The 12,678-nt window shown below is 45.6% G+C and overlaps 1 protein-coding gene across 1 annotated transcript; it reads right to left on the reverse strand.

The window, feature by feature from the left end:
* Positions 1–2,511: 2,511 nt before the first annotated feature.
* DNAJC5G (DnaJ heat shock protein family (Hsp40) member C5 gamma) lies at positions 2,512–3,485 on the reverse strand (the record flags this gene model as incomplete). Its single annotated transcript, XM_079109932.1, has 3 exons — positions 2,512–2,703; positions 2,852–3,113; positions 3,373–3,485. 3 exons carry the CDS (start codon positions 3,483–3,485, stop codon positions 2,512–2,514), a joined length of 567 nt encoding a protein of 188 aa, XP_078966058.1.
* Between the last annotated feature and the right edge of the window lie 9,193 nt (positions 3,486–12,678).

Genomic DNA, 12,678 nt, shown 5'->3' on the forward strand with positions numbered 1-12,678 from the left:
TGTCACTACAGATAGTGAAAGGTGGGCCAAAAAGGGTGTGGGTCTCTCACTGGCTCTCACTCTGAAGGCTCCTGTGAGCCCTGGACCCCCGTGCTCTGGAATGGCCCCTTGCAGTCAGTGACAGTCTCTAAATCAGCTTGTGGGAGAGGCACCACACATGGCTCAGGGAGGGAGGAAAGATCTGGCTAGACCTACAGCGACTGTCTTCTCTTCCTCAGGCTTAGCCAGTGACCCTGGCCCACCTCTGCAAGACTGTGTGACTCAGAAGAGGGGACCAAAGACTAGAGAGTCAGCCCCTTGTCCCAAACTTCTGGCCCGTGCTTCTTTTTGCCCAACCCCTTTTTATGTCACCCTAGGAAAGCAGCTGGAGAGGTTAGAGGTGGCTGTTGCACCAGGTCTGGACCTGCCGTATGAGCATGCCCCTGGAGAAGTGTGATTTTGGTCCAAAAACACATCACTAAGGCCACTCCAAGGACTTTAAGTTTGCTTGGAAACTGGGAGAAGTTGAGCTGGGAATAAAGATCTGAATGCCAGGGACCTATTTTGGTCACCAGGGAATCAGTCTCTGGGGAAATCTTAGAGCTCTGACAAAGTCACAGTCACCAGGTTCTGGGAAGCTTTGGCCCCAATGCCACAGTTGTCCTGGACTCTACTCCCCATGCCAGCTCATCCCAGGCTCATTACCAGTCTTGTCTTTTTCTACTATTGGCCATTTTCTCTATTCCAGACACAATTTGTCTTTTTCCGGGCCCAACAAATGCACTGGGCTTGCACAAAAGCTCTTTTATTTACTGATATTCCCTTACTGATATTCCCCAGTAAGGGAGAGAAGACAAATTTGAGGAGTCCCTAGCCCCTGGCCCTGCGTGGATGAGAAATAAATGGTGTCAAGAGGATGCCAAACAGGCAGCACAAGGAGGCAAGAGTGGGGAAGGTACAGTGGTAAAGCATAATCTTTCCCCATCATGTTTCAGGCCCTGCTTTAAGAACAAAATGTATAGGATGCACAAGATTTGGTGAAGGACAGAGGCAGACAGGCACTGATGTGGGGACTGAGTCAACCCCATGAACTAAGGCTAACAATGGCTGCTGTGCCGGTCAGTAATGTCAGGGAGAATCCAAGATGGGATGGCTACCCCTAAGTCTCAAATGCACCCGAGTGTTTCCCAAGTTGACTTTTGGTGGCAGAGATGAAGCTGCAACAACCCACAGCTTGGGCACCAGCCTCAGAGAAATGTATTGGCTTAGAAATGAGGCTGATTGATGCTAAGAGTTCTCAGTACCCAGAGTTGCAACAAAGGAGGATTAACTGGTGCAGCAGCTTCAGGGACAGGACCCACCATACTCTGTTATCAGAATCTTGGTGGAGATGCTGCAAGTGGCTTGGGGTCCTGCCACACATTGGCTTAAATGCCAAGGCAGGCACCAGAAAAAGAATCTTCAGGAAGAGTCTGCCATCAGAGCCTGAGACCTCATACAGGTAGGGATGGGAGGGCTGCTCTCTCACAGATTAAAAATAGAACTGGGGCTCAAATGAAGAGTAGTTAAGAGACTCCATAGGGCCAGAGTTAGTGGTACCCATACCCTTACTGGGAGAGACATTATTAAAGCTTTTGATGCAGAGGTTCTGATAAGAAGAGGAGTCAAATTGGGGTCAACATCAGGGCAGGGCTACTTGCTCCTCTCTTCAATGTCCAGTTGCCTGGGCAGCAGAGGGCACCCTCAACTGGGCCAGCACCTAATGGCAGAAGAAGTTGGCACCTTATTAATCACAAAGAAAAATCATCCGGGATTTAAAGCAAACCCTCTCTATGTAAGGATATAAACACCTGGAACCTATGCTATAAAGATATAAACTTTCCACTAAGAACTCATCTTAAGTTAGCTCATATACTTTTCTTCTTTAATTATTGCTGCTTTCCAGTATACATACCTTAGTCTTCTTCATATTTTATTAATCGTCACTATCTTCATCATCTGAAGAGTTATTTTTTGCTCCTACGATGGAATTATACATATATTTATATACGTAAACATTTAGCAACAGTTTTTTAATATATAGATGAGAAAACCATTACCTTGCAGTTACTTATTAGCATCACAAGGTGGCACTGGTATAAACTTCAGCCAACCCACCATTTTAAGGTTTTAACAATTTGGGGTAGGGATAATCTCAGACATATCATTTTCATTTTCATTCTTTCTTTTTTCAGTGCTGAGGATGGAACCCAGGGTCTTGTACACGAGCTACATCCTCAGTCCATCTTTCCTTTGAGTAGATACAATAAACTGCATCCTTGAACCTGTTCTCAGCTACTGTTCTCCCACCTCCTTCCTTAGCTCAGAAGAGGCCAACAATACATTTAAGCTGTCAGTTTGTGGCATGAGGTCCTCAGAAAAATATCAACTGCCTTCCCTTTCTTCACTTTGCCTCAATGCCAGACTTGAAATCGCCATATTTAGGGGTTAAACTGCCATTTTCACAGGTCTTTATTAACCCAACCATTTCTTTCATTCCTGAACCAGATCTGACCTCAGTCCTAGCCTATGGTCCTCACTTGCTCTCCCAGGCTGAGTACGGACATTCTGTTGATATTTCCTCCTGTTCGCCTCCTCAGGAGGTGGTTGCAGGGTTCCACAGCAATAACAGCAGCAGCAGCAACAACAACAACAAGTGAGCAGGGTACACAGGAGGACAAGTGTCTAAAAGGTAGAAGGTAGGCCTCAGTTCAGCAGTTCTTCTGTATTTCCACTGCAGTTCCCCTCCTTCCTTCCTCCTCACACCCAGAAAATGAGACAATAGAAACTTTTGTCTGAGAAGAGGGTCAGAGACTAGGAAGAAATTGTGTACCTTGAACCAACAACTATTCAGTGTAAAATAGTATGTGACTCCTTCTTCCCCATAGTGATCATACAGGTATATTCCCAATGAGCCATGCTTGTCATAGATTTTCCGCTTCTTAGGGTCGCTCAGTATAGCATGGGCTGTGTTGATCTCTTTGAAGATTTCTGCTGCTTGAGGGTTCCCTGGATTCTTGTCTGGATGATACTGCAAGGCCAGTCTCCTACCCAGGCAATACCCAAAAGGAGGGTAGGGAGGAGATGGGGAATGGCTGGGAAGGAAAGGTTAGGATGAATGGCAGGGATAGGTCTCTAGCTAATGCAGAGGAATGCATGAGATGTGGTATGAAGGATGGAGGCAAGTAGTCAAGGTCTAACATTTTTCCCATGTCATGCTAAAGAAGGTGATAGCCTCCTTTGGCTCCCAAATAAAGACTTCTTGGGGTTTAGAAATGGGTCAGAAAGCAAGTTAGAAAGAACAGGAATTAAGTAGGGAAATCTCAAGGTTCGATAAAGAGCTGGGGTCTGAACCTGTAGGCCTTTTTGATATCTTCAGGTGAGGCACCCTTCTTAAGCTCCAGCACTGCATAGAGACTTGTCCCAGTTTTGGACAACCTGCGGGCTGCTTCATCCAGATGAGCCATGCTCTGAGCCAAAGGGACAAGAATAAGACAGTAGTGAGCTGGTACTCTGACTACCAGGAGAGTGCAGATGACCAGAAAGGAATTCAAATTTTAAAGAGGAGAACTCTTGCCCTTACATTTCCCAGGATCCCACATCTACCCAGACCTCCAGTTACCCCACAGCCTAGAGAGGCATAAGCAAGAAGAGGAAACCAAGAAGAGGAAGGGTCTGATTTTGTCCAGAGCTCCTATTACCTTAAGTAAACAGCCCCACTCATGTCCAACCTCATGACTAGGTTTGAAAGACCAGGGTGGCCCCAGCCCCTGAACAGGTTGGGTCCAGATCAGGAAGATCCACAAATGCCAGGGGAGAAACAATTCAGACCAAACGCTCCGCCACCTAAGGAAGGCAGGGATCCAGACGCCAGGCAGAGGGCGGGGCTGCAGGTAGGCCAGGAACTCCTCTCCTTCCCCCCACCCACTGCCACTGGCTCCCAAACCACCCCACCTTAGCCCCTTAGAAACCAGGTAGCGGCCAGAGCAGGAGGATGCCTCAGGGGCTAGAGAGGGGATCCGAAAGGGGTTCTGCAGGGGGATGCTGGCCGAGGGAGCCAGGAACAGGACCAAAGAGAGCAGGGCAGAGGCCTGGGAGGCCTGTGGAGGGGAGAACCAAGGCAGAATGGGAGCTCCGGCCCAGTGCTCTCCCTACTGGGTCTGGCCCTTTACCTCCCAGTAGGGCTCTTGAACCAGGTAGGCCTCATACACCCTCCATCCTTCTAGGTGTGGAACTTCACACCGCCGGTTCAGCGGCCAACTGCGCTTGCGCACTGGGTAGTAAATAGCGGGTAGTTTTTGGCACTGCAGGAAGAGCTAGATGGGGTGGCCACGTTGGTCCTGGGACTTATTTCGCTCGCTCGCGGGAGGCCTGAGCCGCAGGCCCTGGGCTGAGCGTTGCTTCCAGCTCCCGGCGACCCAGCCTGCTGCCGCATCCCTCCTCCAGTGGGAGGGCGTCGCTCATCCCGATGTCCACCATGGCGCTCCAACCTACTTACCGGAAGACAACGGGCTTGGCGGGGCGGCCGATGAGAGGTATGACTGCTGCAAACCTTCTCAAGAAGTGTACAGTCCCAGTCTTCCTCAGAATGTAGGGGTGTCCACTTGGTCCTTTCCCTTCCACCTGGAACCCCCTCCACAGCACTTGAGAGTCACCTCAAAGTCAGTTCCTGAGTCTCTCCTTCCTTCTCGCCCCCATTTGTTCCCATTTCACCGTCGTTTGTCAAAACATTTATCCTATTATATTGTAACGATTCGTTAGCACATCTCTTTAAAATGACATATTGAGTCTTGCCAAAAGTCACCACTCTGCTTTGAAAACTTTATTTGGATGATGATGTACCATAATGTGATTATATAATCCACTTGAATGTTTAAGTTGTTTCTAACTACTTGATAGTGTAATTATCTTATACATAAATCTTTGAGCAAGTCTGGTTTTTGTCTAAGGATTCCTGGAAGTGAAGTTATTGGGTCAAGTAGAACATTTTTTGAAGTTCTGTTCCCTATTGCTTTCTTCCAGACTAGTACCAAAAGTATCATTTTGCACCTTCACCTGCAGGGCATGTGAGCCCATCTCTACCTGACTTTATGTCCTATGATCTCCTAAGGGAGGCAGGATTTATGGTGTTGGTTTCCTTTATGAAGGAGTGCACTGTGGGTCCTATAACATGTCACTGAGCCTTATTACTTCTGTAATACCTGCTCATTACTACTCTTGTGGCTTCTATCACATTTTTCTTTTTATTACAGTTATTTGTGTATATTTACCTCTTTTAGCTTTTAAGTGGTAAGTCAATACACAATCCCAATGTATACCAACCATCTAAGCAAACTGAATCTCTATACAACAGGCATAATGATCACTGCGTTAGTGAATTTATTTCTATAGATCTGTGATCAGTACAAGGGGTGGGGATGAAATCCTTTGTCATCACCCATCCAATTCCATTGGCTGTGAATCAGATGAGTTTCAAGGTTGGCAAATGAGGAGGAGCTAATGTTGACTAATATTTTTGGTGATTAGTGCTATGCCAGATTTCTCTAACTAACCTCTAACTGTTCATCAGCATCACAGGCCTATAAAACTAACCAAACAAGCCAGCTCATTTCTTCACTACACTGGGAAGAAAGCGCAGAACGCATTCAAAGTACAGGGCACTTAGAATGAATTCCGAACCTCTGTCCCCAAGGCCCAGTGTGACCTGCTCCTACCTCACTCCAGTCTCATAGGGAACCACTGTTCTGCTTGCTCTGGGCTTTGCCCCATTGCTTTTCTGTCACTTCTTTGAAGACACCGTATTCCTTCCTACATCAGGGGCCTCTGACCTGGAGAGCTGTTTCCTCTGTCTGGAGGGCCCCTCCGCAGGCTATTCTCATGCCTCTGCAGAGGCCTTTACACTGGGTTCTGTTCCTCCCTCCCCACTTCATGCCAACCTCAGCATGATTTGTGAGTATATATTTATTTTTGTGCTGATGTAAGGCTCTCCGCCTTCCTAGTTGGCAGCTCCACAAGGGCCAGGACCTTGTTCATTCACCAGGTGTCCTGGGCACCTATAACCATGCCTGGCTTACAGGAAGTGAATGGATGATTTGTTGAGTGAGGTACAGCTGAGGGGTTTCTTTGCCAATGGAATGTAAACCTGGAGGCTCAGCCGTAGCTACAATTCTCTGGGACAGAAGCTGGGGAACTGGGTAGGACAACAGGGCCCATCTCTCATTATCTGGTCCTGGACAAGAAGAGACAAAAAGAGGACCAGAGGAGAGATAATATGTAATGTGATTCTGAACTGCTCATATGTAGTGATTCTTAGAATTCCTCCAGTTCCTAACAATCCCTGGGATATTCTAGGTGCTCAATAAATGTTGGTTGGTTGAATGAAAGAGCAAATGTAAATGTGGCTTTTCAGAAGCACTTTAATCTAACTGTTGTCTTTGATCCTCCAACTCTGAGTGAGGGTATGATCATATCCCTGCTTTGAGTCCTGGGAGACAGTCAACATCTTTGAATCTAACCAGAGACTCTAGAATGTTAATGCTTCTCATCCTTGCCCCCTGTCATTCTAATTAATCCCAGTTCATGGCTCTTGAAATAGCCTTTGTCTTTAAGTCATGTGAGGCTCTGCTCTGAATGAAAGGATGCTCCAGTAAGTGGAGAGTGGGAAGATAGCAGGCAAGTCAGCCTGGCATCCAGTCTGCAGCTTTCTGGCTGGAGCATCCTCCATTGTGCCTTCTAGAAACCACGGCCCCTCCGACTATGTTCCATGCATAGGCTCTCTTCTCACACCCCACATAGTAGTGAGAAGAATACTCCAGCCAGGCATCAGAAGCGTGAGATCTCAGTTCTGGCTCTGGTTGTCATGAACAAGTTCCTTAATCTCTGAGTTTCTTTTGCCTCTTCTGTAAAAACCTGTACTATCTTACAGGGCTGATGTCAAGATTTAATTATACTTGTTGGTAAAAGAACAGAAAAACAAAAATAACTGTGACAATGAATGATTACAGATTCAAACCTTTTCTGGATTCATTTGCCTCCTCACTATGACTTGAGTCACTGATCTTAGAGTTTTCTGCCTCCCAGAGCCATTTGGTCTTTCCTAAAGAAAACCACGAAGCATCCCTTGTTTACCCACAAACAAAAATTTGTAGCCATATAGCTGGAACACACACACACACATACAGACAGCAGACATTGGCATATTTATACCCAAAATACCACACTCTGAAACATATGCGGTAGGAGATAGAGTGATCATAATTTGTCACACCCAACAACCAGGTTCTAGAATTGTACAGATTTTGAACTGGAAAGGACCTCAGAGATTTAACTTTCCCCTAATGCCTTCATTTCATAATTGAGGCTGGTGCAGCCCAAAGGAACTTACAGATGCTCAAGGTCACCTGTAAGGTTCAGACCTAAGTTTCCTGACTCCAAATTCAGTGTCTATACCATGATTGCTCCCTAGACATGCCAGATCCCCTCCCAATTTAAAATCTATGGCTAGAGATAGACCAAAGCCGTAGATAATATTCATGTCCTCTCATGGGTGATATCAGGGAATGTCCCTCTTCTAGAGCACTAGAAGACTTGTGTTCTTCATGTAACAGAAACCCCACCCCCAGCTTAGTTTTGTTTGTTCTTCCCAGGCCAGAAATGTTGGGATGGGAGGTGGAAGGCTTTTAGCTAGAGAGGCTGCTTCATTTCTCTGTCCTCTCCAACCTGCAACACTAGAAGCTGCAGACCTGAGGCCAGGCTAACAGCGCATCTGCCTCACCTGTAAGGTGGAGATAACAGTGCTTACCTCTTAGGGTTGTTACGAGGTTCTTAATCTGAACAGAGCCTGGTATGTGGGAATTCTGAATTATAATAATTATCATTATTATTATTATTGGAATAATTCTTTCTATGCTGTATCCTCCCAATTTTATAAAGAAAGAAGTTGCTATGCATAATGGTATATGCCTGTAATCCCAGTTACGTGGGAAGCTGAGGAAGAAAAATTACCAAGTTCAGGGACAGACTGGGCAGCTAGCAAAACTCTTGTCTCAAAATAAAAAAATTAAAAAGAGTGGTAGTTCAGTGGCAGAGAGTGCCTGGGTTCCATTCCCAATATCTTTCCCCACCCAAAATAGAGATGTTGCTTTTCACTTTGTGTTTAGGAAGAAGGGAGAAAGTAAGTCCTTCCTCTGTGATTTGCAATTTCTAATAAAAAGTATTGCTCCATTGATGATCTCATCCCTGAAGCAATCAGATTCAATACTATAATTCAGATTAGAATGAGCAAGGCAACAAATACTTTAGCCTCTTGATTCTTACTAATACAAGGGGAATAACTGATAGTGTGACTAAATGAAATGAAAAACGTCAGGCCATGTTTTGGGAGGAGACTTTGGGCCTTAGATCACTCTCTCCTTCCTGTTTAACCCCATCACTTTCCTGGCTTCTCATTTCTTGGGTCTGCATTATTCTGCCTCTCCTACATCCCAGATGAGTTTCCTGCTCCCTTGCTGGCACCTCTTCTTCTCTAACAGCTGACTGCAGACATTCTGCATGCTTGGTCTTGCGTGTGCTCTTTCTTCTCTTCTTCAGAGGTCCAGGCTAGACCCTGGCTTCAGCTGTCAAGCTGCACCTCAAGGTCATCCACTTGCCTCACAACCATACTTTAAAACCTCAACTCATCATTTTGATGCAAACCAGTTGTTCCTTTTGGTTTCTCTATTTCTGTTAATATGACTGATATCTCCAAGATAATGAAGCTCGAAACCCAAGCATCACTGGGCGGTGGACTTGTTTTCCCCATATCCGTTAAAAAGTTCTGTTTAGTTTTTTTTTTTTCCCCCTCAAATGGCTCTTTTGAGGGCTGGGGAGATAGCTCAGTTGGTAGAATGCTTGCCTCGCAAGCACAAGGCCCTGGGTTCAATCCCCAGCACCGGGGGGAAAAAAAAAAAAAAAGGCTCTTTTGTCCCTTCTTGTCAGCTCTCACAACTCCAAGATTTTGGTTATGGGAGTTCCATATCACACTCAATGTGGTCGTCACTTCCTGTTTCCCCTAGTCCTGTCTCATTCTGGATCCTGCTACTGGACTAGTGTTCTTCCCCCCCACCCCCGGCCCTGTGTACTGGAGATTGATCCAGGTGCACTTTGCCATTGAGCTACATCTCTAGCTCCACCCCCTTTTTTTAAATGTTGAGGCAGGGTCTCACTAAATTGCAAGGTCTATTTTGAACTAATGACCCTCCTGCCTTAGCTTCCTGGAGTTGCTGGGATTACAGGTGCATGCCACTATGGCCTGGCCAGATCAGTGTTCTTAAGTAATCCTTTCCTCAAAGCCACTCTTCTTGTAGCCTACAGGATGCAAAGCAGCCTTTGAAATCTGTCAATGAACTCTACAACTTACCCTTCCAAACTCACTCTCTTCTATGGTCCTAAAGTGAACCTTCTACAATAATCTCAATGACATCTCCCCCATCCCAAATATTTCTGTTCTAACTCACCTCTGTACCATTGCTCTTACACATGTCCCCCTGTGAAATGTCCTTTTCTTTAGTCATTTAGCTTGCTCAACAATTATTTATTAAGCAAAGTCTTATACCTTAGATGTATTCATAAGTAGTCAAAGTCTTTTTCTGCCTTCATAGATTATAACCTAGCAAGACATTCATGAAGACTTTCAACAGAAATTTATTGGGTGCCATTATGTGCCAGATGCTCTTCTAGGTGCTGAGGATATACACAGACTTTTCTGCTACCATGGACCTTATATTCTGATGGGAGAAAATAGTAACCAAAATAAGTAAAGAGTATAGGGCGTAAGTGGTAATAATGGCTATGGAGAAAAATAAAGTAGAAAATGGAGATAGAGAATGTTTTTGATGGGGGAGGAGTGGCAATTTTTAAAAGGACAAGCAGAGGGGACCTGAGAAGGTGATATTTTCTTTAAGACCTGAAGCCAGTGAGGAGTAGATTATAAACACATCCAGCTGAATCCACTCTACTGGATAAGCAAATGCAAAGGCCCTGGGGCTGAAGCTTATCTGGTGTGTTGTAAGGTTATAGGACTCACAGAAAGGCCAGAGTGACTGGAAAGTGATAGAAATGAGCATGAACTGAGATCAGTGTGGGGCCTTGCAGGACATTAGAAGGACTTGGGCTGGTACTCTGAACAAGGCATATGTTGCCTAGCTACTAAATTGAGAATAGGATATAGTGCAATAAGACTGGGAACAGGGGGAGCACCTACGAGGCTAATACAACAATCAGGAAGGCAGACATTGGTGGTTTGGACAAGGGTGGGAGCAGAATTTGCTGACAAATTGAATGTGGGATAAAAATAGAAGAGTCAAAGATGACCCTAAAGTTTCTAACCTGCACACATGAAGGATGGAGTTGCTATGTTCTGACATGGGAGGGTCTGCAGAAAAGAGGTTTGGGATGGAGTGGTGATCAGGAACTCAGCTTTAGACTAATGAAGCTGGAGATGCCTTCCTCTTAAGATGTTCAGGACAGACTGTCAAGCTGACAATTAGGCACAGGAGTTTGGAGTCCAAGTGAGATACCTGGGAATCATCATCTGTAGATGCCATTTATATTTTAATCTTTTTTTAAAAATATTTTTTTAGTTGTCAAGGACCTTATTTTTTTTATTTTAATGTGGTGCTGAGGATCAAGCCCAGTGCCTCACACATGGTAGGCAAGCACTCTACCACTGAGCTACAACCCAAGCCCTACATTTTAATCTTTAAAAAATAAATTTCATATACAAAAATATAACAGTACCATGATTCCCCACATGCCCTATGTCCGACTTCAACAACCACTGCTTTCTGCTGTTACTGGATAGTATTTAAAGACTTACGACTGGATGATAGATGGTAGAAATGAGTACAGAAAGATAAGAGAAGAGGCTGGCCAATTCCTGGGCCAATTCAGCATTGCAAGATTGAGATGAGGAGGAATCAGTAAAGGAGACTGAAAATAAGCAGTTAGCAAAGTTGGAAGAAAACCAGATTATGGTATCCTGGAAGCCAACTGAAGAAACAAATCATTTTTCAAGTAGCTATATAAGTATAGGGTGATAAATGCTAAGAAAGAAAAAGTAGTGTGCAGTAGGAGTATATAACTTCAGACCTAACCCATTTGGGGGCCAGGAACCTTTAAGCTGCAGCCCTTTCTCACCTCTATTGCCAACTAAAAGCCGGCTTCCTCCATCCTTCTTCCATTCTGATGACCAGCTCCTTCTCTTTGGGGTGGCTTAATTGAGGACTGTGTGCTGGCACTACTGGGGCTTTAGGGACCCAGCATGAGAAAGACACCCTCCTGCATTCAGGGGGTTTAACCTCTAGTGAAAAAACAGACAAGCATATGGTTTTGATAATGTGATTACTATGGTCAGATAAGCATGGTGGGTGGTGAGAGAACCAGGGAGGGGTACATCCCCAGCCAGGGGGCGGAGGGAAGTCAGGAAAGGCTTCCTGGAGATGACATCTGAGTAGAGACTGGAGTAGAAGTTGGATCTCCAGGTTGCCTTAGCCTATCCCCTCCAGCTTGGCTTGGGTCTTGCAAGTGTTAGTTCTTGCTCACATGCTTAGATTCCGAATTTTGCCTGAGGTCTCTAGGCTAGTTTAAATCTTAACCTCAGCCCTGGGTGCACTGGGCTTCACTCTCCTCTTCCAATATGAACAGATTTAACATGGACTTTTAGCATGGGTTCCCCTGTGGTATCTTCTGACCTGTTCCACCAGAGACCCCCTTGAGGATATCTACCCTGGGAACATCCAGGGCTTCCTGCCTCCATCATGTCTTTTGACCAAGCTCTTCCTAATGACTCATCTAAGGAAGACCAATATCAAAGCAGGGCAGTGAAAGCATGTGGGTACAAAAGACTGCAGAGGGCAGATCTTTTGCAGTCAAGTTAGAATCAGGAGGGGAGGGACTCTATTTTGTTCACCGCCAATCTCCAGCTAAGTTAGCAGGATGAATGGCAGGGAATAAGTGTTGAGTAAATGTTAAATGAATAGTTCTTAAAAGACCACAGTTTCAGCCAGGAGCAGTGGTGCTTGCCTGTAATCCCAACCACTAGCAGTTCAGGCAGGATGATCCACGTTCAAGACTAACCTCAGTCATTTAGTAAGACCCTGTCTCAAAATGAAAAATAAAAAGGACATGGGATGTAGTTCGTGGTAAAGCACCCCTACAGTGTAATCCCCAGTACCAAACCAAACCAAAACAAATAAAACAAAACCAAACGAAAAACTCATAGTTCCATACAGGTCACCATCCTAGGCTGACCTTCCAACTCCTGAGGAAAATTCTGAGTTCCTATCCAGGTGCGGCATGATTCCCTCAGGCTAGGCATTCAAGGGAACCTTTGCAAAATTTTCCCTAAGGCCACTTGATGACTCTTGGAGAAACAGGTGCAAGCACCCCTTTTGCCGCCAAGCTTTTCTTATACAGATTTCTCAAGCGAAGGCAACTGTTGGTATTCCCACCGCCGGCGCCCTCGGCTTGCGGAGGCGGCACGTTCAGCAGCCAGACATTCAGCCGGCCTGTCATCCATTCGCTCCGGGGCCCCTTTCTCTCTCCCCGCCAGCTTGTTTCCCACAGGGTGGCGGGGCAGACACGTGCCAATGTCTGCACCCGCTCCCGGGCAGTGGGGGCTGC

This window comes from Sciurus vulgaris (genome assembly GCF_902686455.1).
Source record: "Sciurus vulgaris genome assembly, chromosome: 14".
Taxonomy (NCBI): Eukaryota; Metazoa; Chordata; class Mammalia; order Rodentia; family Sciuridae; genus Sciurus; species Sciurus vulgaris.